This window comes from Aphelocoma coerulescens, chromosome 1 (genome assembly GCF_041296385.1).
Source record: "Aphelocoma coerulescens isolate FSJ_1873_10779 chromosome 1, UR_Acoe_1.0, whole genome shotgun sequence".
Taxonomy (NCBI): Eukaryota; Metazoa; Chordata; class Aves; order Passeriformes; family Corvidae; genus Aphelocoma; species Aphelocoma coerulescens.
Window position 1 is genome coordinate 32,445,919 of NC_091013.1, and position 25,085 is coordinate 32,471,003.

The window sequence follows — 25,085 nt, forward strand, 5'->3', positions numbered from 1 at the left end:
CAGCAATCTCTGCACAGGATGTGTTAAATACAGCCAGCCAACCTTGCAAAAAATTACCTGCAAAGTCATCCCAACAGTTACTATCAAGACCAAGAAGGCTGGTAGAGCAATGAGAGATATCTGAACATGGAGGTACCTCCCCCAGCTAGAGACCTGTGCAAAGGAGGTTTCTACAGCTGAGCCGAGTTCTGCAGGCTCGCTTTCCAGTGAGTGGAGAGTGCTCTGAGGGCACGGGAACTGCCCTGCTTCAGAGGTGTGTATCAAGACCCACACTCCTGGCTTGTGTTGGCACCAACAGGGCAGAAGCCCACCTGCCTTTGTGGAAACCAAGTGGACACTTCAACTGCCCCATTTCCATCACAGTTAATATAGCAGAGAAATGCCAGCATGTTTTCAGCCAGTGACAAATGAGTCAGTAACAGGTGTGCCTTCCTCCACTAAAACCTATACATACAAACCAATGTTCCTCTTTAACTCAAGGGTAAAAGGAAGAAGTTCTGCTTCAGGTTCATTTTTTTCAAATCAATCCTATGCTAAAAGCTGTTCACAGGACACTACAATAGTGAGTCCCTTAGTGCCTTTTCCCTGTCCCTAGTCAATTCTAATCCCAAAATGAAGTTTAGTTACATGAGGATGTGTCATGTCTCATGAGGGTAACACATTTACAGCCTGATTGCTCTTATTTACATTGCTTTCATCTCTTCCTTTCATTGGCATTTTACAGTATCATATTATCAATTCAGCCTTTGGGAAAGAGGCCAGTGTATATAAATCTTTGAAAAAAAAAGATTCTGAGTGGATTAGCAAGTGACAGATGGTAGGCACTGTGTCTTACCACGCTGAGGCAATCCGCATGGCAGGCAGGTTGCCAGGCACAGAGCATGGCACGAACAAGTTGTGGCCTTACACGACTGATGGCAAGCAATGCAAAGGCCATCTGAAAATCTGCAAAGAGGAAAAGAAGTGCAGCAGATAGTGCATATGTGGTCATGGTGACCAGGTGTGAAAGAACCAAGCAGCGTTCCAAGGCTAAAGCCCCTGGGATCCATCAGCCTGGCACAGGGCAGCCACACACCCATGTACCAGTGGCAGTCTGGGATTTACAACCACGTGAGGTCAGCTCAGGCATAACCTCGGAAAGCAGTGCAGCTTCCTGCTTTTGGGACTGGATAGCCTGCTTTACACCAGGCTCAAATACCTCTGCTTAGCATGTACCCTCACAGCTGGTCACTTGGCTTCACCATCCCCAAGGACTCGATTTAACCTGGCTGAAACAACAGCAAAGGCGTCTCACAAAATTCCTCTCCGTCAGTCCTTCACCCCACTAGCAAGCAGAACAGACCCCTTCAGTAACAGCAGCTGTGGTAGAGTTCCAGCACTGAAGATCACAGGCTTCCCCACCCGAACTCTACAGCAGACATGAGGCACCAGCTTTTTGACACCAAATCCTTCTTTACAAACAAGCAGCAAGCTTTTTGTACAGCATGATGTAAGGCCATGCCCAGCCAAACGCCAGCTACTCCAAGGGAAGGGCTGAGTTACAGTTAATGCCAGACTGGGAAGTCACTTTGCAATACGGATGGTCATTTATTTATTGTTTTATCATGACACACCAAATGCTATGGCTGCAATATCAGAACAAGGTGTCATTTATAAAATATCAGTATTATTAATGTGGTGGTAAGATACTGTTAACATTTACAGAGAGGTGTATAATAATTCCATAGCTTTGCCTCAGTGACAAAACACCCTGGCAAGCAGATGATGGATGGAATACAGTGACTCTTTATTATCATGGTTTTTCCTCCTTGATTACTGAATGGCCTATAATGATATCAATAATTGTTGCTGAATCTAGTCCTTTCAAATATGGTAGATAGATCCTTTGCTTTTACAGTATGTGTCAGAATAAAAGAGAAGCATCTGAAAAATAAAGAGAAGGCATTTTCTTACAAAATGAGATGAAAAAATAAAACAATATAAATGGAACTTTCAAGTGTTTCTTTTTATATTTAAAGCTCTTATTTCAATAAACTGTATTTAAACATTCTTAAATAATATTTTGTACCTTTGATTTTCTGTTTCACCTTTGGAAACAAATAGAGTAATCTCACTATAAATGTGTGCAAATAGAAAATATATAAATATTTTTATGGCCCACGTCATAAAAAGGTGGTCTCGGAATTGTCATTTTTACAATGATCAGTTGGAGTTCCTTTCATTTTGCCCTGCAAGTTATTTGAGCTCTCTTCTTTTAAGCCTTTGAAGTCCACATGCAAAGAAGAGCCAAGCACACACATACTGTCCTGTGTTTCATTTTGTAAACTGCTGGATGACACCTGTAGAACAGTCCCAATGTGACTGAACAGTGGAGTTGATGTGATCCACTTCAACAAACTGAAGTCTGCTTGGTCGACTGCTGTGCTCCATGGGAATGTTGTTCCCACAGGCAACGACTCCACCTCTGAAGTGCCACATTGAACTTCATGAAATCCCACGGACCTTTCCAGACTACTGGCTGATGAGGGGAGCTTGTTTTCCTCGTACAACACAGCACCCTGGGGAGAGGCAGCTGCAGTCTGATCTGTTTTATGTTCTGCCTTTGTGTGCTCTTGGAAAAGTGACTCCCTTGTTTGAGGAGATGCTGGCAAAGGAGTGCTTTGGTTATTAGCCTTAGAACAATCACTAGCATTTGAGCCAAGGCTCGGTGAGAAGCTGTCTGCAAAGAGCCGTGTCTGACATGTTGTCTCCTTTACATTCAACTTGGTGAGAAGCTGGCTGCGAGTCTCTGGGGACAGTTTACTCAACTGGCGTCCAAGCTGAAGCTGGGTTGGGAATAGTGTTCCCTGGAGGGTTCTGTACAGGAATCTGCAAGAGGAAAATGGGCACGTGAAAAGAAAGGAAAGAAGGAAATACCAAATACGTTATTAGGAGAAAATATCCAAGCCAAAAGTACAACACAGAAAAATAAGACAGTTCTACGTGCTGTTCTTATGCTCTACACAAGAAAGCTTGCAGATGGACAGCTCTGAATGCTGTGCTAATATTTTGATTAATAACTTAATTAAGCAGAGTAATAAATCTGACTCTTTAGCCAGTGATCCACCTTGTGATTATGCACATCATCTTTCCTGATGAGGAATCAAAGGCAAAGGGGATAAGTCTGCAGAGCAAGCCTCCTACATCTAGAAATAGGCAAGTAGGTCCACAACATACTATGAGAATTTCTGTACTGTGCATTTTATGTGAGGATGGACTGAATCTGGAAGCAATACAGAAAACCTCACAGGATAGCAAACCTCTGCATGGCCAGGAGGTTTGACCAACAGTCTACAATTATCCCACTCCTGTGGTCTATGGTCAGGAGCTGTGGTCTGTTCCTGTGGTCAGGAGCACAGAATAGGTTTGACAACCTGACTTCATATAATCAGCTGCTGAAAGAAACTGAGTTGGCTGGTAGGCAAAACAAAAGAGGGGGGGTGGAAAATGTTCTTGCTCTCCCAATCATATGCATAAAGTGCCTTTACATACAAGAAAAGATAGGAGAGAAGATACAGTACCTGGGCAGCAACGCAACAACTGGTGATATAATGCAAGCGAAATAGAACATAGGGTCTCCCATCAGCCTTTCCATAGTCCAGTAGGGATTGGATGGAGGATGGCAGACTGGGCAGGAAGCATTGTAAACCAGAGCCACAAAGAAAAATAAAATGATACTGAAGATACAAGATGTCCAGTGAAGAAAAGTCTAGAACAGCAACCAAAAAAAGAACAAAAGTATAATTATTCTTTATATTCTGAGAAATTTGCTGTGACTTATTTAAATCAAAACTCCTTAATTTCTGGAGTCAAATCCATGCACAGCAAAAAGTTTAGAGCCTTGTATATTTATAAATTCTTATTATAAATACAACACTACAAAGCTGTTTGCAGATCATACTTTAAAACCTTCTCCATGTTTGTTTAAAATGCTTGCTAAAAATAGAATGTGCTGAGGGAAAGAAGCAATCGTCTTATGTTTTTGAAAGGAAGCACAAAGAGATCACATCACTATGTATGTGCCAGTGAGTTTCTATGTAGGCTGTGGGTACCTTACCCAAGTTTTGGTTTCAATAGCCAAATGCAGGATGATGGTGAAAAGAGCTATTGTGGTGATGGGAGTTCCCCAGGAGAAGATGTCCACCTCCGAATCATAGTAAGTCTGTAATAAGGAAGACAGAATTTAGTCCAAGCTGAGTTGCCAGTTCTCCTCCAAATGCTTGAAATAGAATGGCTTAAACCAAACACTTACAAAATAGGGGATGAAGAAGCAAACCAGGCTTTGATACATAGCATCAATCATGTTCATCCAAAACATGTGTGGTTGGTACTCCTGCATCATTAAAAAAAAAAAAAATTAAGAAAATCAGATCACAATGAAGATCCTGGCTACCTGCCAGGATAGGTATTTTGAGGGGCATATTTCAAGGGCAGTTTTAAGGGCTTGGGCAAATAGCTTTGTAACTTTGCCAATCACTTAGCTACCCTGGGGGATGAAGCATGAACAGTCTACCTGCAAGTCACTCTGTTCTGGGATGGAAGTCTTTTGCCTCATTTTTTTTTTTTCCTGGCAGAGGGTGTAATTTGAGTCTGATGCTCAGGCCAGGAAACATTTATGGAGGTGCCCTATTTTATGCAACTACAGTCAGACAACTAATGAACATGAATAAATGGGTTCTACACCTCATATGCACAGGGTATTTATTGGCAGAGAAGAGAAGAGAAAACAAAAAATGCACATAAACTTAGAGAACATCCACAACAATGGGCAGTGATGTATGCTATAAATATGTATATACAACATATATATACACACACACATATCTCTAAGTGTGTGCATAAAATTGATTGCTAAAACCAATATTAAACTAACATTTTGGTTTACAGAAATATACAATTGCAGGGGTATGGATGGTCATATAAGGGACCTAGAAATAAGGAAAAATAGTTTATAAATGGCAAAATATTTATACAATTTTGGTATATATTCTACATCTCCAGCAACTGGGTTCATGAGCTCTTCTTCCCTTTGTGGAAAATATCATTGCAGACTAAAAATGGGAATTGCAAGATGCTTAGAAAGAACTATGGTGTTACTTGGCCTACTGAACTAACATCTGCATCAGGTTGCTCAGAGGCATTGTGGAATCTCCAGTGTTGGAGACATTCAGAATGAACTAGTTAAAGACTTGAGAAACCTCATTTAGGTTTGAAGCTGTTTGGACCAGAGGCCTGGATCAGATGGTCTCCAGAGCCATCTAAACTATTCTATAATTCTATAGGCCCTGAATCTCTTTTTGAAAGAGATCCTACCTGAAACAGGATTTTTAAGTTTTTAAAATGCCTTTTTAGGTAACTATAAAGAGAATATCATCAATAGCTTTAAAAAAAACCTTAGAAGGATCTCTGGGCTTGTCTATGAGAAATAACTGTGCTGTGAACCTTGGAAACTTCTCAGTTTGAGAGCTGAAGACAGGCAGACATAACCTCCCAACAAGCCTTAAGGCATTGCAAGATTTCTATCACCCTAAAAATGTGCAAGAAAGGAAGGTATTCATATTACAGATCTTTCAAGTGTGATGCACTGAAACAGAAGAAATGTAGAAAACAGAAAACAACAGATGAAAAAGACAGAATTTGGACTAATGGACTAAAATAAGTTACATTAAAATTCTCCTTTCATCTTTCCAGGAGAGTATCTAGCAATGCCACTACATGTGTGGGGTACCAAATACAGGTGTACACTTGGAGGTAAAAAACACTTACTGTGTCCTCTCAGAGGACAGCTTTGTAAGATACTTTAAAGAAGACTTTTGCCTTCAAAACAGCGTCTCCATATAGATAGTTCTGCTAAGCAGCAAGATTTTCCCACAGTACACAGTACCTGTTAATTAACAGGAATGGTTTGGCTCCTGCAATTCCCTCTGTTTTCATTGTACAGTTCAAGCAGATGGGGACAAGGTGTTTTCAACAGGTATTTCAGCTGAATCTGTCATCTGTGACTACCTCCCTCAGAGACTAAGTTTATTGTGCTACTCAAAAGGCCATCTTTCTCTTCCTTTTGTAAAGGGCTGGGGACTGAAGTTTTAAGTACTGTGAGGTTATTCTGTGAAAGCCCACACTAGCTACAAGGTGCGATCTGTTTCATTTTTGTGGTTGGTTGTAAGCCTGGACCATGAAGGAGGTGTTCAGTTTAGGTTGAATTAAATCATCCAGCGCTCTCTCCTGTCACGTATTAAAAATATGGCTGGTTGGGGTTTTGTTTGTTTCTTTGTTTGTCTTTTGCTTAGGTGTACTTTTGGCATTTTGACTCAGATAAGAAATATCACAAAATAATAACACTGACTTCTCAGACTGTATTTATCAGTCATCTACCCTTTGATAGCAGGGTTGGTTTTCAGCTGAAACTAAAGATGTTCAGAAAGAAATTACAGTAATCAAGAAGTTTTTACCTCCATATTCTGTCCGCTTTTATAAAGTTGAGGTATAGCAATTAACACTTCAGCTGGCACATCCTTATCCAGCACACCAGTAATCAGTTGTGGAAGAGAAGAGAAGAATAAATTAAAGAAGATCAGATACCACTGATCAATCATTGATGAGCCAGAGAACCCACAGTAGAACTGGTACCAGAAGAGAAGGGCCACAAACATCTGAAACAGAACAAGCAATGCTGTAAATATAACAAGATAAGGAGGATCATCATCTCACTGCATTCTGAAACCATTCTGATTCCAGTTCTGCAAGCACTTAATCTATGAATGCTGAACACATGAGCAATCCTTCTGAGGATACCTACTCTTTAACTCACTTCCTGATGCATGGACCACTTGGCTAAGCTGCAAACATCTGGCACACCTGCAAGACTTTGTGCTGCTGGAGCCTCAGATCTCAGGCATCACAAAAAATTAACTTTCAGTGCAAGTGAAACACTGAGGTGCAATTTAGTTAACTGTAAAAAGCTCTCCCAACCACCACTGACCTCTAGGTAAATGAGTACTGATGTCACAGCACTTACAGGACAACTGGAAGAACAAGCATTTCCACAATAATACCCTCTGCTGGCTGGAAATGTTTCGGGACACTTTTCTGGTCAACAACAGAAAAATGCAGAGGTTTTTTGCAAGACTAACATAAGACCAGCAGCAGCAAGGAAGGTGAAACTTTAAGGTCTAGAAAAGTTGTCTTACTATTCAATCTTTGTGCTTTGACATCCAGCAAACTAGCAGTGCTGTAAAGATTCCTCAATCTCCCTTACTCTTCAGCTCTATGTAGAAATCAGCTGCATACACAGCTGCAGAGGGGTTGTTCATCTACTTGGGTTGGAGTCCCCCAAAAAGAAATAAACCACACAACTTGTTTCTTCTACAAACCCAGAGGGCTCAGGAAAGGTGCTGATTTCAGATGTTGATGAAGGATTTGAGGCCTAGAAAAAGATGGCCAGCTTCCTAGAGAAGGAAATAAATTCCCAGGCTTGGTTCTCCTAAAACTACAATTTTTATTATTCTTTGTAAAGTGATTAAAACCAGAAAACTGTTGGACACTGCTGAGGGTTTCCCTCCTTCTGACCATGAAGATGAGAAATGACATGACCTCTTCTTTCATTTCCTCTTCTTTTTGTATTCTGTTCTCAAAAAGCTTTCAGCCAGATGGAGAATGTTAACCCTTCATGAATTTTAGATACACGGAGGAAAATACAGATCTGTTCTACCTGTGTGCCCAAATGTGGTTGAAAATTGAACATAGGAGGAAAAAAAGGTTATGGAGTGCTTAGTCAGTGAAAGCTGATTTAAGGAGACTAAGCCTATCTCATAAAGGGGAATTGCAACAGAGTAAGAGGTCAGTCCTGCAGCACACAAATGTACATATGTGTGTGTATATATATTTATACACATATATATACATAAAGTAGATATATGCTCAGGCAATGTTTACATCCTACATTGAAGTGGCTTGTGTATGAGCAGCAAATACATCTCTCTGTTAGTGAGCCCATATTATAAATTAACCTAGGGAAAGTTAAATGGTAGTATTTTTTTAAGCACAACCTCTAGATTTGTTTCTGTAAATATATTTATCTGGCCCAAACAAGACTGAGTTACTAAAGCTTACCCTCTTCAGTACAGTTGTCTGGGACACGGCAATTTCCCAAATTGAACATATTTTGAAAATTATTTCTTTTTCACATCCAAAACCAAACAAAATTTCTTGAGTAATTTCTCAAAAAAGAAATCGAAACAAACTTGTAAATTTAGATACTTTTTTCTTACTGTTTTAAAACAAAATGCAGATAATCCTGGACCTATTAAATTTTCTCTCTAGAGCCTTGCTAACCCGTCTTGGAAACAATTTGGCTCTGGCGCAAATAGGCAGTTTGATGAAAATACAGTCAGCTGAAAATCTTCCTGCCACCTCTACTATGGGTCTTTAATAGTGCTGTTGAAGAAAGCTATACACATAAATGAAATTTCAGCAATCAAGCTTAAATCAGATTTTTTTCTCCTAAAAGTTTATTTTGTATTAAGTTTTAAATTTTATTTCAAATGTTCTCTCTTGCCTCTGTGTATTACCCCTCTGAAAAAGACAAAACAAATTTACATAAATGTTTTAAATAAAAAAGGTTTCCTTTCCTTCCCTGCTAGATGAGACTGTTTTATAAATGTGGCCCCAGACAGAATGTCTCAGTGAATGAAGCATATGTCAAAAAATGTTCAGTGCTGTCTTGCACAGACAAAGTATAAAGGGAAGAAGATGAGCATGCTTGTGCAGGTAAAATTTTGTTTACATGAAATGCCTTTTCATCAAGCTCAGATATTTCCAGTCATGCTATGTCTTAGTTTGTATTTTACTTGCATTTTTATCATCTCCACGAAGCCAAACATCTTCTTGGATAAGTCATTTGAGTTTCCAAATGGCTTTTGCAGCAATGTGGAGTTTAAATTTTATATTAGATAGGTTCTAGTAGAGAATGGAAAATTTCATAGTATGAGCAAATGGGGGAAAAAACATTTGAGGAAACAGAAAACTTGCAGAACATTTGCAGTGTAGCTATCTTGACTCTCTGTGGAGAATCATCCAGAACAGCCTCCTTGCAAAAGGTTCAGGTGCTCCTATCTTTCCATTTTTAACAATCTTTCCTTAAGGGCAGGCACTGTGTCAGACATATTCATGTCTATATGCTGGATATCCAACTACAATTTTAGAGTCAGAAGCAACAAGTATTTCTCAGAAAGCTATGAAGGCTGCCAAAACACAGCCAACACAAAGAGATTTCTTCAGTTTCTAGCCTTGAGGCGGTAGCTTGTGAAAATGTCTAAAAATGGCATGAGAAATAATACTTGTAATCAAGGGCAGTTGTACCAAAGAAAATGGAAGATTTTACCCAAGCTGAACAAAAGTGTCGATGTACAAACAGCATCTGTGGCTGCTGATTGCTGGAGTGTCTTATGTGCGTTACTTTAATTTAAAAGATTAAAATTAGAAAGCAACTTTTAAAAAACTGAAACCCACTTTTTTTCTGATACTGGGGAAAAAATCCAGTCTCCTGCACACAGTTCATACATTGCCCTCTGGAGCAAACAGAGGTATGAGTGCTCTAGCTGTCCTCTTCTACCTGCTTCTTCATATGCCTTACTCCCAGGGTGATCTGTAGCTGTTGCCAAGTGAGCAAATATATGTGCCTGCCAGTGAGTCCCACCCAGCTGGTGGTATTCTTGGTTGCCTTGTTAGGCTGTTTTCAATCAATCATCTTTGTACTCCAAGATCAATGCAAAGAGCCTTTGTTGAGGCCAAGGAGTTGAGTTGCCTCTGGCTCGATGCCCAGTACTGGATTGAGTCCTGTTTCATACACCAGGGAGGAAACACAGACCCGTCATCTGTTCTTTACCACTGTGTGCTTCCTTTCTAATGAACTCTTTTATTAGTTGGGAGTGACATAAATCAAGAAAAAAGCCTTCCCAGTCTCTGCATCTGAGATACAGAGAGGACTCGAATTATCTCAAGTCACTAGGAAATATGTACAGTGATTCATAAACAATGATGAGATACAGTCAGGAAGAGAAAACACGCTCAACTGCTACTTGGGACCAGTTCTGGATGCCTTTGGCATTGAAGACTTCTGTATCCAGCCAGCTAAATTCTGCAAAACTGATCTATAAAGAAACTTTTCTTTAGCAGGGCTTGTTATTTGTGTTACCTAATTTGCACATTCAGCAGCACACTGTAGCTGTTATGGAGTGGGTCCTGTATTTCTGCAAATGGCAGCCAGCTGTCTTTCAGCTCCACAAATTTCTTTGCAGCTTATTTATAAACCATTTGAAGGCTGACCTAATGCTCACTTAGCACAAAATAAACCCTGGAAACATGTGGTGCCATAAAGCTGCCAAGTCAAACACTTACGGCATTTTTGTAGAAGAAATACAGCACCATGTTGGCGAGTCGGGAATAACACCAGTGGCCATGAACAAGCAAAAGCTTCTCCAAATGCCTGAACCTCGGGATTGCAAAGTCGCTTGCCATCACCGCCTTTAATGAAACAAAGGTTGGAATCATTATTGTAAAGCACCACTTCTAACACTAACAATGCATCTAGTCATCTTCTCAACTCCTACAGTCAGTGGAAGTTGTACTCATGAAGAATTAAATTCATGACAGTGCTTATGAAATGCAGCTATTGCTGCATGGATTTGAAATACCCATGAGCAAATGCAGCAGCTTGGCAGGACATGCAAGACAACCCAGTCCTCACCCAGACGAGATTACAGCCTACACTGCAGATGGTGACAAGAAACAACAAAAAGCAAGAGGTGGGAGAATGGCTGGAAATTGCACTTGCACGAGCATGAAGGCTCAGGGTCCATGTATGAAGATCTTGGTGGCTGTAACATCTTTCTCTGTAAAAACTACAGTGTACTTACAGGGCAAAATGAATTTCCAGAGAATAAGATAAGAACAGCACAATTAAGTGGTTGCATCATAATTATTCGACTTCAAAAGACAAAACAATAAAAATATTAGTTTTAATTTTATTTGCAGACTGGTTTATAAAGTTTACTTTGGCTGTCCTGAGATATCAATATTTTGATGGTTTTTTAAAATCGCACATTTTCTATAACTGTGTATGAGAAAAAATCACACTAGATGAGAGTCCTCTGGGACTGTGCAGACTGTCAGATGACACTGACAAAATGAATCATACAGTTTCTCTCTAATTCTGACTAAATTTCAGGGTACTGTACATCTAGATGAGACCTACTTGTGTTATCATGGTTGTTTCATGATTTTCCTTATGCCTAGGATCACACTAAGGTTTCAGTTAATATTATTTTACATTTAATTTTCTATTTTGGTATCACCTTTCCTCTCACAATTCAGTTCAGCAAAAACAGAAGGAAAGGTGGAAACCTCCAAAGGAGCAATATCCTCCTTACACTCTGATGGGTATATTTTGTCTGTATTTTTAAATGAGAGACATATTTCCTTTTAAGTTTTCCTAATTCTCTTTCTTGGTAAAACATCAAAAGGGCTCAGTTTTTCCCATGTAAGTGCTTGTAGAAGCTATCAAAATAAACTCTAAAACAGTATGCAAGAGAAGGTGTAAGAATGCATTGCAATTTAAGCAGTAGATATATATATAAGGACTGAGACACTTTTTAGTATGTTGACACATCCTAGGATTTCTCAGGTACTGAGACACACTTGCTATAATCTCCCTGCACAGAAGTCTGATTTGTCTTGCAGACATACAGCTATCTTGCAGTTTGAGAAGAACAGACCTATGCTATGTCTGCTTCCTTGTCCTCCACCCCATCTCAGCCTATCCAATGTCAAAACAAAAACGTTAGCTTCATTTGTGCTTCTAACATAGTACTTCTCAGCACACTCTGAGAAGTGTCACGATTTTTTTCTTTTTTCATTCCATTTTTATGATGGTGAGGAACACAGAGAGAAAGATATGTTATCCAGTTACATTTGCATGTTTACTTAGTCTGAAAATAGCCCCTTGATTTTCACATTTTACTTCTTTTTTTTCTTCCAGCTCCACATGCTTCCACAGAATGTGGAAAGAAAATAAATCAGACAGTATTGCTGTCTTAGACATCTAAATGCTCAACGCCTTCTGAGTACCTGCGTGTGTACGATTCTGACAGTTGTTTATAGTAAAGAGGTCTGTGTGGTTCCTTAGGACTTGCAGGAAGGGAAGGTTTCTATAAACATTTTCCACTCTGTTGAACTTTCATTTAGAAAAAAACAGGTAGTTTAATGAGTTAATGAGAAAATAGCTTTCAGACCTGAATACACTGCAAAAGGGAATTTGAGGACTGGTTATTGTAAGTGTATGAGCTCAACTGAAAGTGGCATAAAGGGGCAAGGAGTCAAAAAAAAAATCCTATGAGCAATATATGTCTGCATTAGGAAAAAACTGATCTGAATTAATACATAGATGACAAGAGCTTATTGGTAAGTTCATAAGAGGTGGTAAGACTGAAGAAGTTTGCAGCAGACTTTTTTGAACTGACAGGTTTGGAGGGGAGCCCACAAAACCAGCTTTCTCTGAGCTCTCTGAAGCTTGGACTGCCTGCAGAGTGACAATGCAGAAGTAATTTGAAGATTCATACACATTGAAAAGTGTATGATAAAGAAGAAAAATATCTACTGACTTTTCTCCAGTGACCTGTCCTAGTCTCTGCTGATCTGCAGTCAGAAAATGCATAAAGTTGATACCCAAGTTCATAGCTCACTTTAATTTTTGTTTCCTAAGTTTGGGTGTTGACCCAAATAAATTACAGCATTCATGAAATCCCATGAAATAAAACTCTATAGCCAACTTGTGCACTGTGTGAAGGAGGCCTCTCTTCCCTTTTGAGCAAAGCATCCAGCCAGTGTTGCAAAAAATGCAATTTGGGTCAGAGAACCACCCACTGGTAACCAAGTTAAGGAGCATGCTCATCTGCTCCGGTCCTCAGGATGGAAACACTTCCCACTTTCAAACAGAGCTATTTGACATATACTCAGCTACTCTCTTTTCTCATGCAATCAGCCCGCCCAAATACAAGGTAGGTTGTGGAAATGAGGTATCCTCCTCATTCTCTGTGTCTTACTGCCACGTCTGGTCCTAACACTGCAACTGATCTGCACTAGCAGTAGAGGAGGCTGAGATAATACATACATCATTTCTGGGGATGAGAGAAGTGCCTCTTACAGTGGCAAATGCAGTAATCATGGGTGGAACACATCCAGAAGACTACAAGGCAAGTACCCTCAATGTGCTATTCCCTGTGACTGGAAATGTGGCCAAAACCAAAACTTACTATAAGGTGTAGGAGCAGTGGTTCTGCAAAGGGCCACAATTTCTGTTTTGCTGTCTGAATAAGCTGAGTGAGTGAGATGTGTGGGTGGCTGGGCTAAGGGTCACCACCACATCATGCAAATAAGCTACGTCAGTTGTACTGGCTTGTGCAGCCACTCCACAGAAGTATACCCAAGCAATACAGGAGAGAGGAGAATAAAAGCCAGAATAAGATGAACCTTTATTTCCTAAATAATGCATAACTGAGATTTTTTTCCTCCTGTAAACAAGTATTTAGCTAATTATTTCTTTAATCATATTGCTTAAAGGGATATGGTAAGTTCAATTTTCTGAGAAGGTAAAGTGTGTGTACATGCATCACAGATCTGAGAACAACTGTGAGCTCAAACTCAAGTTGAAAGAGCCCTTATAACACACAAATGGGACTCCTCAGCACACCTTGCTGCTTTTTCTTTATTTGTGCTGACTATCCAGAGGCAGTCTGAACAATTTGACCTATAGGAAGTGTCTGTTTCACCCCCTCATGGGAGTGCATTCCACTGGATGAGCAACATTACCTGCATGCCTTCTTGACCAGAGATCCCCACACCAACATCTGCCACTTGGATCATGCTGACATCATTAGCACCATCACCTAAAGATAACAGAATACAGTTTTGCTGTCACTAGTAGACCACCTACTTTTAGCAGCAACAAAACAAAGGAAAAACAGTTGTTGGTTGAGTATAGAGTGACATTTACTAAGTGTTGGTTGGGTATAGTAAGGGAGATGTGCGGTAGAAAACGATACATCTTTAGAACATAAGGTTCAAAGCTTGCAAAGTTTCCAAGACATTCAGATCTTTGTAGACCTTTAAATTACAGGAAAGTAACAATAAAACAAATCCATCTCATTTTAGTTATACCTAAAATTCAGGTGTCAGGCCTGAACTGCACTAATAGTAAAACAGTGGAAGGCTGAGAATGAGCTTCCCAATACTTCTGCTTCCTGATTAACAGTCTGCCTGCAATCAGGTATGACCAAGAATTAAATGTCCCAGAAGGCCTAAAGCCAGTGAAGATGTCTACACTTTAAAAATACTAAAAAAAGTTAAAAAAGTAGATGAATGAAAGAAAAAGTCAAGAGAGTAGGGTTGACCAGTCCGAGATCTTTAATACACCGAAGACTGGTAGATTTAATTGGAATGGCTGCAGAGCCACCACCCACTACTCTGCTTCCAATCACGATACCACAAGTGATAGGTGCCATAGACAGGATATCAGAATGAGATATGTATCTACTTATTAACCTCAAATTTACATCCAGTGTACTAGTGGAAAATGAAACTGTATTGGCTTATGACAACACATGTAGTTTTAAACTTCAGTGGCTGAGGTGCACACCACATCTCACCAGTTTCCCTGCTGTTGGCACATGTAAGAGTAGTATCCACTCACCAGACAAAGCTGATGTCTTTGTGAGTGTGTGACACAACCCCAAGTTAGCTCATGTTGGTTAAAAGGGAGGAGGCATACAGCTAGTCTTTAAGCCAGAGCAGGAGCTTGAGCTCAACCCATAGGCTCAAGATACTCAGAAAGAGTGAAAATACAAGCTGCTCAGTCTCCACTAGTGTTTTTAAGCGTTCTGGATAATTCAAGTTAATGAGCCAGATGTATTTTACAACATATGCAAATGATTATGTCCACAGCCAAAGATATAAATTCAGTGGGAGGGAGGCATATCTGGGCTAGATATATTGAGCATAAAGATTATGATAATCAGCATGTACTTGGTGATGTAGATGTCACACAAATCTGGCAATTATTATATGTACTTAGGGTTTCCCATGGGCAGGTCCCACCCACATGTGTTCCAGCTATAATTAACCAATACAGGTAGATGAAAGCAAGTGTATTTATGACAGTGTATGCTGAAATCGTATCTTCTAATGAAACACGAACCTAAACTTGAAGCAGGGAAAGAAGAGCTGGTTGACTTGTGTAAGAATCATAGAAACATGGAAGATCGTGTCAAATTTAAGATAGATTGACTGCAAAGTCTCCCCTTTGCTAATTGAGTGATTAGGTGGGAAGAAGTGTAAACGTTGGCATGATACCACTTGTAAATCCACTCTCTATAATGACAAGGCCAAGTCATAGCCTGTGCTGTATGGCTGACTTGTGATGATAAATACAGAACCTTGAGTTTAAGCATGATCAGATGAAACAGCAATAAGCACAAATTTTTTTTGGTGTAATACAGTGACTGCAAAATGGTGTTTTGCACAGCATCAGATAACCCAGTTCTTCACAGCTGTGTTCAGACATGTCAAAATCTCTTAGCATAACTGGTCCTGATTACCTAATTTCTGTAGGAAGAAATCCCAAATACTACTCCGGAGTTCTATCCTGGTTTTGAGTAAATATGTTAAAATAAATATATTAGAATTGTCCAACATGTTTTCAGACAAAACTGGAAGACTGTTTCAGTTGTGAGGCAGCTGGGAGGGTCCTACTGCATGTCAAAAAAATCAGAATTTTCAAGACACAGTATACATCAGATCAGGCTAGTTTAAAGAGATATTTACCTATTGCCAAGGTCATTGCTTTGAGTTTGTCTCTGACTAATTTCACTACCATGCTCTTTTGGAGTGGGGTAGAACGACAACACAGTACTGAACGGCATCGCTTGGCCAGTGCAAGAAATTTATCTTCTAGCATGGGTTCCAGGGCATAAGCTAGAGTCCTTCCATCAATCACTAGGCCCAAGCTGGAAAGCACAGAGGAAGAGGGTGGATAGAGAGGGGTGAACCCAACAGTCATGTTTCCAGTAGCTCCGTCTATTGTGTTGTTTGAAAATTTAGACTCTACGCATTGCAGACACTGCTCCAGCAAGACAGCACATGTCTCCTGAAAAAAAATTCAAAATACAAATGCTTGAGAGAAAAGAACATGTATTCAAAGGCTTCTGTTTGCTATATGTTTAGGCATAACTAATGTGGGGAATGTATTATTTGTTGCACTGTTAAAAGTTTTAATTTCTAATAATCTTCTTTTCTACTTGTTCTGAACACATTTAGTTCTTGCACAAGGTATGACAACAAAAAAGAGTAGAAAGGCTTAAAATCTAATTCTTCTTTAACATGCACTTTTGTACGCTAAATTAATTTCTTTTAGCTCCTTCTCAGAATAACAGTGCTGGGAAATGATATATAATTGGTACCAGTTAACTATGGTGATGAACACCATTATGGTGATGAACACCATGTATACGCCCACAACTCAGATCAAAGAGTTATGCATTGTTAAAGGCCAATTAAAGGTTATTTAAGCTGAAATCTCTCTGCTAGCCATACTCAGCTAGAAGATGTTAGTGAGAATACATGAGCATTCAAAAGAAGTGCTATCGGTCTTACAGCAAAGTATGACTAAAAAGAAAAACCACAGAAAATTAATTTACCAGTTCAGTTGATACATCCAAGAATGGAAAATGCTGTTATCATTTCTTCCTTTTTGAAAGAAATTGGAACTGAATACTGATGGCCTACCTCTCCTCTGCTGATCTGAAGTCCAATTTTATCACCCCATAAAAGGACTACAGCACTATCAGTCTGGTTCCTTGTATGTTAGACCGTATCAGTAAACTCTTTGTGACTGCTTGCAAAAAGTTGAGCACAGGAAAGATCAGTAATTCAGAAGGATTAGAAAAGCTCTGTTAGGAAGCAAGGCATTACTGTAGATGTAGTTTTCTGCCTCTCAGTGTTAGCATCGGAATTTAAATATTGCTTCTCTCTCCAGAGAAAAAGCCACCTGAGAAAACATGAATGACTGAGTTATCTAAATACTACATTTCAGTGGCTTAAAATAAAGCACAAATTCTCAATAGGTTATCAATTGCTTTCTTTCTCAACATGTTTTAATAACAGGTTGCTTTTTAGACCCATTAGTGCCAATAAACAGAATTAGGGATGTTTCGAGAATGCATACCGAAGACACTGATTAATGCTGCTATGGCATATTTTCATTCATGTGGAGTTCACTATACACAGTTACATGTTTTCAGTATGTTTATGATAGATGAGATTAAGGTTTAGAAGCATCCTTCACTGAAAAGTATTCAAAGACATGTCCTACCTGAAAATTATAGATGAAGCAGGAAAAGAAGAAAAAAAAAAAAAAGAGGAAAAGGAAAAAAGCCATCAAACTTTAAATTGTACAAGTTGAAAACAGAGCAAAACTAGTTCATTAGTAAACTTGTATAGTGGATCTGCTTACTGGTGATTCAGCATTCAAAGTGATGATTTCTTCATCATGATCTAGTAGCTTGCAGGCATATGCAATATTAACAGCTGTTTCTTGCTTGTCTCCAGTAAGAACCCAAATCTGCAACCCAGCTTTGCGCAAGCGTGCAATGGTTTCTGGAACACCATCCTGCAAACGGTCCTCTATGCCAGTTGCACCTAAGTACATAAAAAAAGCGCAAAATATTCCATATTAAATGAACACTTAGGGTTCCCCAGAAATTTTAAGATTAGATTTAAGAAAAACCAAACCCCAAAACAACCAGCAGTCACTTTTACTGGGAAACAGCTAAACTACCAATGCTTACAAGATTTGGGCAGCTTTTTGGGGGTATTGAGGAAGAAAGAGAGGAAAGTAGCTGTGGTAAACATTTGCATCAACAATAAACAACAAATCCAGAATTCAAAATTTTAAAAGCAACCAGATGCCACTCCTAGTCCCAGAGGTTCACAAGGCTGATTGTCTCTATGCTCTAGATCTGCATCATTTCTGCTCAATGTTGCTAGAGAAGGTATTGGTTCTTGGAGATCTTTTCAGTTCCTAAGGGTCTTAGCTGCCTTTTCTCCATGAGAAGAGAGTGGGTCGCAAGAAATTCCTCTCTTGAAGGGGAATAACAGCAGGACTGCATCTTGGCAACAGCATATTAAGCTGCAGACATAAACCTTTTTATGCCTTGTTGCTACTCCTTGCTCTTGCAGAAAGACAGTGGTGGCCAAATGAGATATAGCAGAGAATAAATCATAAATCTGTTGATCATGATGTGAGAGTAAAATGTGTATTTTCATGCTTTCAGTGCATCTTTCTACCTGTTTTTTAGACACTGGGTATCTATTCTATGCTTACATGAATCAGTTGACTGAGATGAGATTTTCATATATATGAAAAGTGGCAAAAAGCCACTCAGGACCAAGCTCAGTGTCACCATTGCTACATCAGTGCTCTACTGAATGTCAGAGAGACTTCAGTGTGAGGAAATGCAAGCCCTGCTACTAGCAAATGAGGAAGTGACAGACAAGCAAGTTACCTGTAACAAGAAGAAAAACAAAATCAACTTTTCTCAGCTAATTATTACTCCTATGGTTGTTCCTTGAAAAAAACCCAATTAACAATAGAAGTCCACTTAAGTCTGAGCACCCAGTCATTTACATGAAAACACATTCTTAGGGCAGTGTTGGGAAAGCTACTGCTATCCAAACAAAGAAAAATATATTCCAGACTAAATTTTTATTCCCACAACCTAATGATGACTGATCATTGCAAACTACAAACCACAGTATGAGCTTCTTGGGGAATGACTGAACTGATAGTTTACTGCTGGCCAGAGCTCACTTATTTGTCTAGCAGCTCAATTTCACTTTTTTTTTTCTTTTTTCCACCTCAGACTGCAGGCAGAGCCAACAGGTACACCCATGGTGAGATCTTGATTACTCTGGGCTGAACTAGGCAACTCATGCCCCCCTTTTAAGTCAGGGGAGAGAACCAGACACTTCAAGGGCATTATTCACCTAATCCTAAAGTGGATATCTAAGTCAGACCAAATGAACTATATTTTTTTTGACTCTCCATTTTATGTTATATGTTATATGGTTATATGTTGAGCCCTGGAGATCTGCAGTAAATTCATTAAAAATTGGGTGAGGTGGATCTGTCTCCCAGAGACAAGCAGGCTGGCAATTAGTGAAGGTTGTTTTCTCCAACAGTGTTATGGCTGTCCCACTTTCTTTGCCAGAGAAAGCAGTTGGATGCATGGAGTACTAGTGTATATACGTACATTCTAGAATCCCAGTGCTTTCAACATCTCAACTCAAAAGACTATGACTTAGCTCTTGCAATACTTTTTACATACGCTGATTTTAACTGCAAACCCTTGGCACAGAATACACAGGCCCTGAGTGCATGTGCTGAACCTGATGTATATGAAAGTTGATGCCTCTCACAGATGCAGTCTATGAGCTTTGCTTTATGCGTGTCTCTGGTGTCCCTGGAGTCATGGAAATCTCTGACATGTTAAAGTGGCACTGAGCTAATGAAATTCTGTAGACAGCTTGGGCCAAATCCTTCTCTTGTTTAGAGCGGCAGTTCCCATTTATGATATTGTGTCAAATTCATCCCTGGTATTACTCCACTTATTTCACTAGTGATAAAATTATGGCAGGAGCAAGGAAAACAGGGTATGTCTTTTATGTTAATTATATCCTATTCCTTCGTGGTGCTGCACATGACAGCCATGATAAAGTCCCACGGAAGCCAATTTCTATACTGTCAGAAACAATTTAAGGGAAAGAACGGATTTCATAGCCAAGCTTTCAGAATTTTTATTACATTTTAATTTCATGTCCAGCTCTCATTTCATTACCTAGCAGATGCAGATTCTTCTCTATCCGCAGTGCTGATTGAAACAGAAGTTCTTCCCGATTTTCAATAGAGGATTCTGCTTCCAAATGAGTTTTTAACCAACAGCCATACTCTTCCTTGCTGAGAACCTATTACAAAGAGTATGTTAGGGCACAGGCAACATGATGCAAAGGCATTCATCCTTTACTGAATAAAATGAAAAAGAAGTTATGAATCAAGAACAATAAAATAATAAACACCTTCAGTAATCTTTGTCAAGACTGCTTAAAAGCAAACTAAAAGCCTGCATTTACTTACTCTTTTTGCAATACAGAGGGTCCGCAGCCCATCTACAGCATAAAGATTAAGGTAATTCTGGGTTTTGCTTCGGATTTTTTTTTGATGTTTGCCCCGAGGGTCATCTAGATAAGAATAAAAACATAAATTACTCATTGAAAAATAACAGCAGCTGAATTGCCTCAGAGAATAAAAACTTCTATACAGTACTTACTGTACCAGCACTTTATAACTGATACTTTTAAAGAGCTATTGATATTTCCTGGGAAACTCAAATAAAACATTCCATTAAAAAAAAAATATCTTTTTGTTCTCTTTTCTGTCCTCTCTTCAAAAAAGTCACTGCGAATGTACGTGAGAAAGACCTTTTTTTTTTTTACTCCTTAAGTATTTCTTTTGCCTGAATATTTTGAGAAATCATGATAATCTTCACAGCAAACAATGCTGTCAGAAATAGAAGTATGATTTTAAATACACTAGTAGCAAATGCTTTTCCGCTTCTCCACAGCTCATCATGTGCAGAAAAACTACACTTAAAAATAGCACTCAGTTTTCCACCAAGGCTAGTATCTTGAAAGAAGTGGAAACAGTGCTCTGTTGTGTGTATCTAAGTGCATGAAGATCCTTTTGTCTGTTAGTGCTGTACTGATACTTCCTCTCAGCCTGAATCAACACACCAAGTTCTTGGTATGACTGTGATTTCATTTAGAGGAGAGTTAGCACTTGCAGACCTCACAGCTAGCTTCTACCTCAGATGCATCAGCAAAACTTCCACTTAGCTTTACCCTTCACTTAAAGCCATGTGTAACCACTCAAAACAAGGAGTGAGCATCTGTTTCTTTTCTCTCTTGAGCTGGGACTGGTGCAATGTGCTCACTGTGATCAACATAGAGTAATAAATATGATGGCAGCACATTTTGTTCTTATTACATGAAATGATGTCTCCAAAAATTAAAAACAAGCAATAATGCAGTTTTTTTATTATCTAGGATAAAGACAAGTTCATGAAAAAGGTACTGCAGTAGTAATATTAAATAATATGAATTTCAAGGTTAGCACTAAAGTAAACGTACAAGCTGGTAAATTTTTAGATTGGAACCATTGAGTGAGAATGACTGGTACCTTCTGGCAGGTTTTCCTATTCCCTGATGTGATACACTTTTTTTACTAAAGTCTGAATATTTTCAGGAGATGTAGAATCATTTCAGGATATAATTCTGTAATTGGAGCTGTTCCGAAGTATAATATTTGAGTTACTGGTACTTGCACAGTAACCAGTCACTGAGTCAGGTGACCACTCCTCACCAGAAGCACCTCAAGAGACCTACTCCTCACTCCTCACTCTGAGCACCTCAAGAGACCTACTAAGTACTCAATTCAGCACTGAGTGTGCTCACGTCCATACTGAGAGCCTGTGGGCACTATACCATTATATTAAGCACTTAATACAGGTATATAAATTAGATGGCATAAGTATCTTACAGTTTATACTTTTCAGTGCCCATTTACCCAGTGTGCACTCATACTGAATTTGATCCTGCTATATGTTGACTGCATACATATATATATCTGTCTGTCTATAAAGCTACACAGCATTCAGCACTTCCATATTTATACAGCAGCAGAGTATGTAATTGGGCATTCAGATGCTCCACCACAAACACACACGTATTGATTTTGTCAAAATAAGGGAACTGTGAGTTTGGAATCCCAATATTCTGGTTTTTGTTCCATTTATCTCAACCATGTATCAGAACATTTTACTCACTGTAAAGCTATTTTTTCACCTTTAAAGACTCTTCTATCCTCTCTAGGTCTGCAAAGCTGGGAGTATACATATGCAGTTGTTCCCAAGGGACTCTCTGAAGACTGTGTATTTCCAACGTGTTCATTTCAGTTCCGTCTCTGATTAAGCTCATGTGGTGAATACTGACTGGTAGGAATATTCTCATGGGCCTGTCCATCTACCTGTTAATACTACCTATGCTATCACTGTTTGTTTCAAAGGGACAATATAGATATATTATTCCCGAAGGACATCCCTACAAGTATTATTTGCAATTGGAAAGCCCTTTCTGACATTATATATGGAAATATGCATATAAGGAACCACCAGCCTAATACAGTTTCACTTAGCTACTTTTCCATTAGTGTGTTATAACCTTTATGTCACATGTGACTTTGCTGCGTAACGCAAGAATTTTTTCTTCTGGGAGAAGTACTGCAGCAAACCTTCTTTGAGGTTTCTTGTATTAGTGAGCCATCTTTTTAACTTAAACAATAAAGCAGGTAAGCCTTCTTCCTAATTTATTGTGATACATTAACATTCTAGAGAAAAATGCCATATTTTTTGCATATCCCACATGAAATTGTCTTATGAGAGTGGCTATTTCAGTGGCTCACTGACTTCAAATGATGCAAACTTCAATAGGTGCTTAATCACATCAAAAGCTGTTTCTATCCCTTTAAGGTTAAGTGGTGTTAATCACTTCAGATCTGTCTGAATACCACAGGTGTTAATGCAGTAATCATAATGTCAAATGCTCATACCTCCTTCAATGAACAAAGACAGCAACTCTCTACAAGTAGAGATGTGCATACTACAGAATTTCTGTGCAAATTCTCAGTTCCAGCATGTCGCTCTTCCACCAGCGTACCAGTGACAGCTAAACCCCCTTTTATCTGTTCATGTGCCTCATCAGTCCTACCCTGAGATTTATCTCATGCTCAGAAGCTAGAAGGGGGGAAGGAATCTCTTGCAGACAAAACCCAGTTGTGGAGATTCTTTTTAGCTGGGATGCAGTGTCTGCTCTGAGCAGTGTGACCACACGCACCATGTCAGTGAAAAAACAGCAAGGAAGTCTTCTCCAGAAGAAAGACAGAGAGCTAGTGGCCTTCTGCTTCTTCATTTCTTTCCATAATCTTGAGCTGCAGGAAGCCAGCACAGTCATTGTTTTCTCAATGACTTACGTTCACAGATCCTGTGTTAGCTGGGTATTGACTCAAACAGTAACTTTCTTATTTATGAACACAGTGACTGTTGAGATAAAGTAAAAGCAATACACTCTTGGGAATAATTTCAAGGCTTTTGGAAATCTGTTTGCTATCAGAATACACCAGGTTCCACAGTCTTAACTAGATATCCAAGCAGAGCAAATGGAGTCAATTCATAATCTTTTTAAATTTCAAAGCTCACGATGATTTATACTTTTCTATAAGACACAAGGAAGCTAAAACATAATACTTCTGCTTCTGATTTTAGGCTGTTTTTCATGTCATATTCTAAAATACTCTTCCTCCAAAACAGGAATCTTTGTTTCATGTCATGTGATGTCTGAGCTGGGAGATTACAGACATGCCTTGATCCTTCAGTCTAAGGGCAAAAGTCTCAAGACACACACTTGACTAGCATGCAGTTCACATGTCCCTGAAGCACTAAGAGAGCAAAAACCAAGCTCTGGGATTAGTTGTCATGTCCTTTCACTTTTTAGTAATTTCCTTGAAATGATAAATGACTGAATTCTCGTAGCATTACATCTCCTCTCACACTCATGTTCCATCATCACCAGTGAACTGGATGACAACAAAGACAGATCCCACAATATGGATAACAGCCACGGCATAAATCTTTTGAGGCCTCCTCTACATCCACTGACACTAGGATACTGCAGGCAGACAGTGAATTCAGTTCCAGGTGTGAAAGACACTCAAGAGAAATGTCAAATGTTTTTTCAGACAGATCTGCTGAAACTCACAGAATTACTGAAGCTGGGAGGGGCTTAAGAAGACTAGAAAAAAAGGGGAACTGCTTGCAAAACCAAAACACACCAGAACTCATAGTTCAATCTGGGCTAAAAAAACCCCAAACAAACAAAAGCCCAAACCAAAACAAAAAACCTCCTGCACAATTTCATGACCACTTTCAATTCATTTGCTTGTAATGATGGTGGCATCTGTACTTGTCCAGCTACAGACATTGCTCATTCCCACACTGACCTTCAGGAACTGTGCTTCTTCTTCTCTGACGTACATCACCACTGATAACGTCGTCAATTTTTTATTTTCTAACTGGCCTTACTGTTTTTACCTAGGTGGGTTCTAGACCAGCCTGAAATTTCCCTGAAAATTCCTTGATCCATTGAGTCTACTGTGAATGGACACTGCAGCTTCGAACACTGTCTGTTATATGGTGACAAAAAAAATTTAAGACTTGGCATAAAGTATTTTTTTCTTTTCTAAATGCTTAGTTCTTATTCTGAGAACTAATTTGCAATCAATATTTCCTAGGTATTGGAAATTTTCAGTGCTATTAGTAGTTTGGAAGGAAAGAAGTTTCCATAGATGCTCTACATGCCTTCTGTCATATCAGATCTTTGCTAAAAAATTATTCATGAATACTTTGTTGTTAGTTAAGGACAAGTTCTTGATATTTTTGGCTGAGCTTTGATTTATATGGCTGTAACCAGAAAACTAATGCCAACATTTTTCTGTGTTTCGTTAAACTAAAGCTACACAGTGTAAGCCTTTCACAATTTTTTACTCCAATTCATGTCAAAGTAACCACAAAGTCAATGCATTAGTGAAACATGGGAAGTACCTCTAGCACTTTGGGGCTCTGTCCATTCATATTGGGGTAATCTTTAAACACTGGATGAAATTCAGTGTTGAAAATACAGTAAATTAGATGCAAACTGATTAATGCAAACTGGAACCCCTGTGTCTCCTCTAACTTCTGAAAGCTTACAGGATTCTTCTTGAAACCAACTGATTACATGTAGCTATTTAAGGTTGTCCCTGCTCCCTAGGACATTTGGGTGCTGGAGAA

General features: G+C 39.1%; 1 protein-coding gene across 1 annotated transcript in view; it reads right to left on the minus strand.

Moving 5' to 3' along the window:
* Positions 1-1,986: 1,986 nt before the first annotated feature.
* Positions 1,987-25,085, minus strand: part of ATP10A (ATPase phospholipid transporting 10A (putative)) — a 111,242-nt gene continuing 88,143 nt past the window's right edge. Inside the window, exons 11-21 of the mRNA XM_069006147.1 lie at positions 20,282-20,385; positions 19,986-20,112; positions 17,603-17,787; positions 15,916-16,237; positions 13,906-13,982; positions 10,438-10,563; positions 6,492-6,692; positions 4,292-4,372; positions 4,097-4,201; positions 3,561-3,748; positions 1,987-2,868 (exon numbers count right to left, since the gene is read on the minus strand). Coding sequence (XP_068862248.1) covers positions 2,163-2,868; positions 3,561-3,748; positions 4,097-4,201; positions 4,292-4,372; positions 6,492-6,692; positions 10,438-10,563; positions 13,906-13,982; positions 15,916-16,237; positions 17,603-17,787; positions 19,986-20,112; positions 20,282-20,385 — 2,222 coding nt within the window. The 3' untranslated portion in view covers positions 1,987-2,162. The remainder of the gene's footprint in view (positions 2,869-3,560; positions 3,749-4,096; positions 4,202-4,291; positions 4,373-6,491; positions 6,693-10,437; positions 10,564-13,905; positions 13,983-15,915; positions 16,238-17,602; positions 17,788-19,985; positions 20,113-20,281; positions 20,386-25,085) is intronic.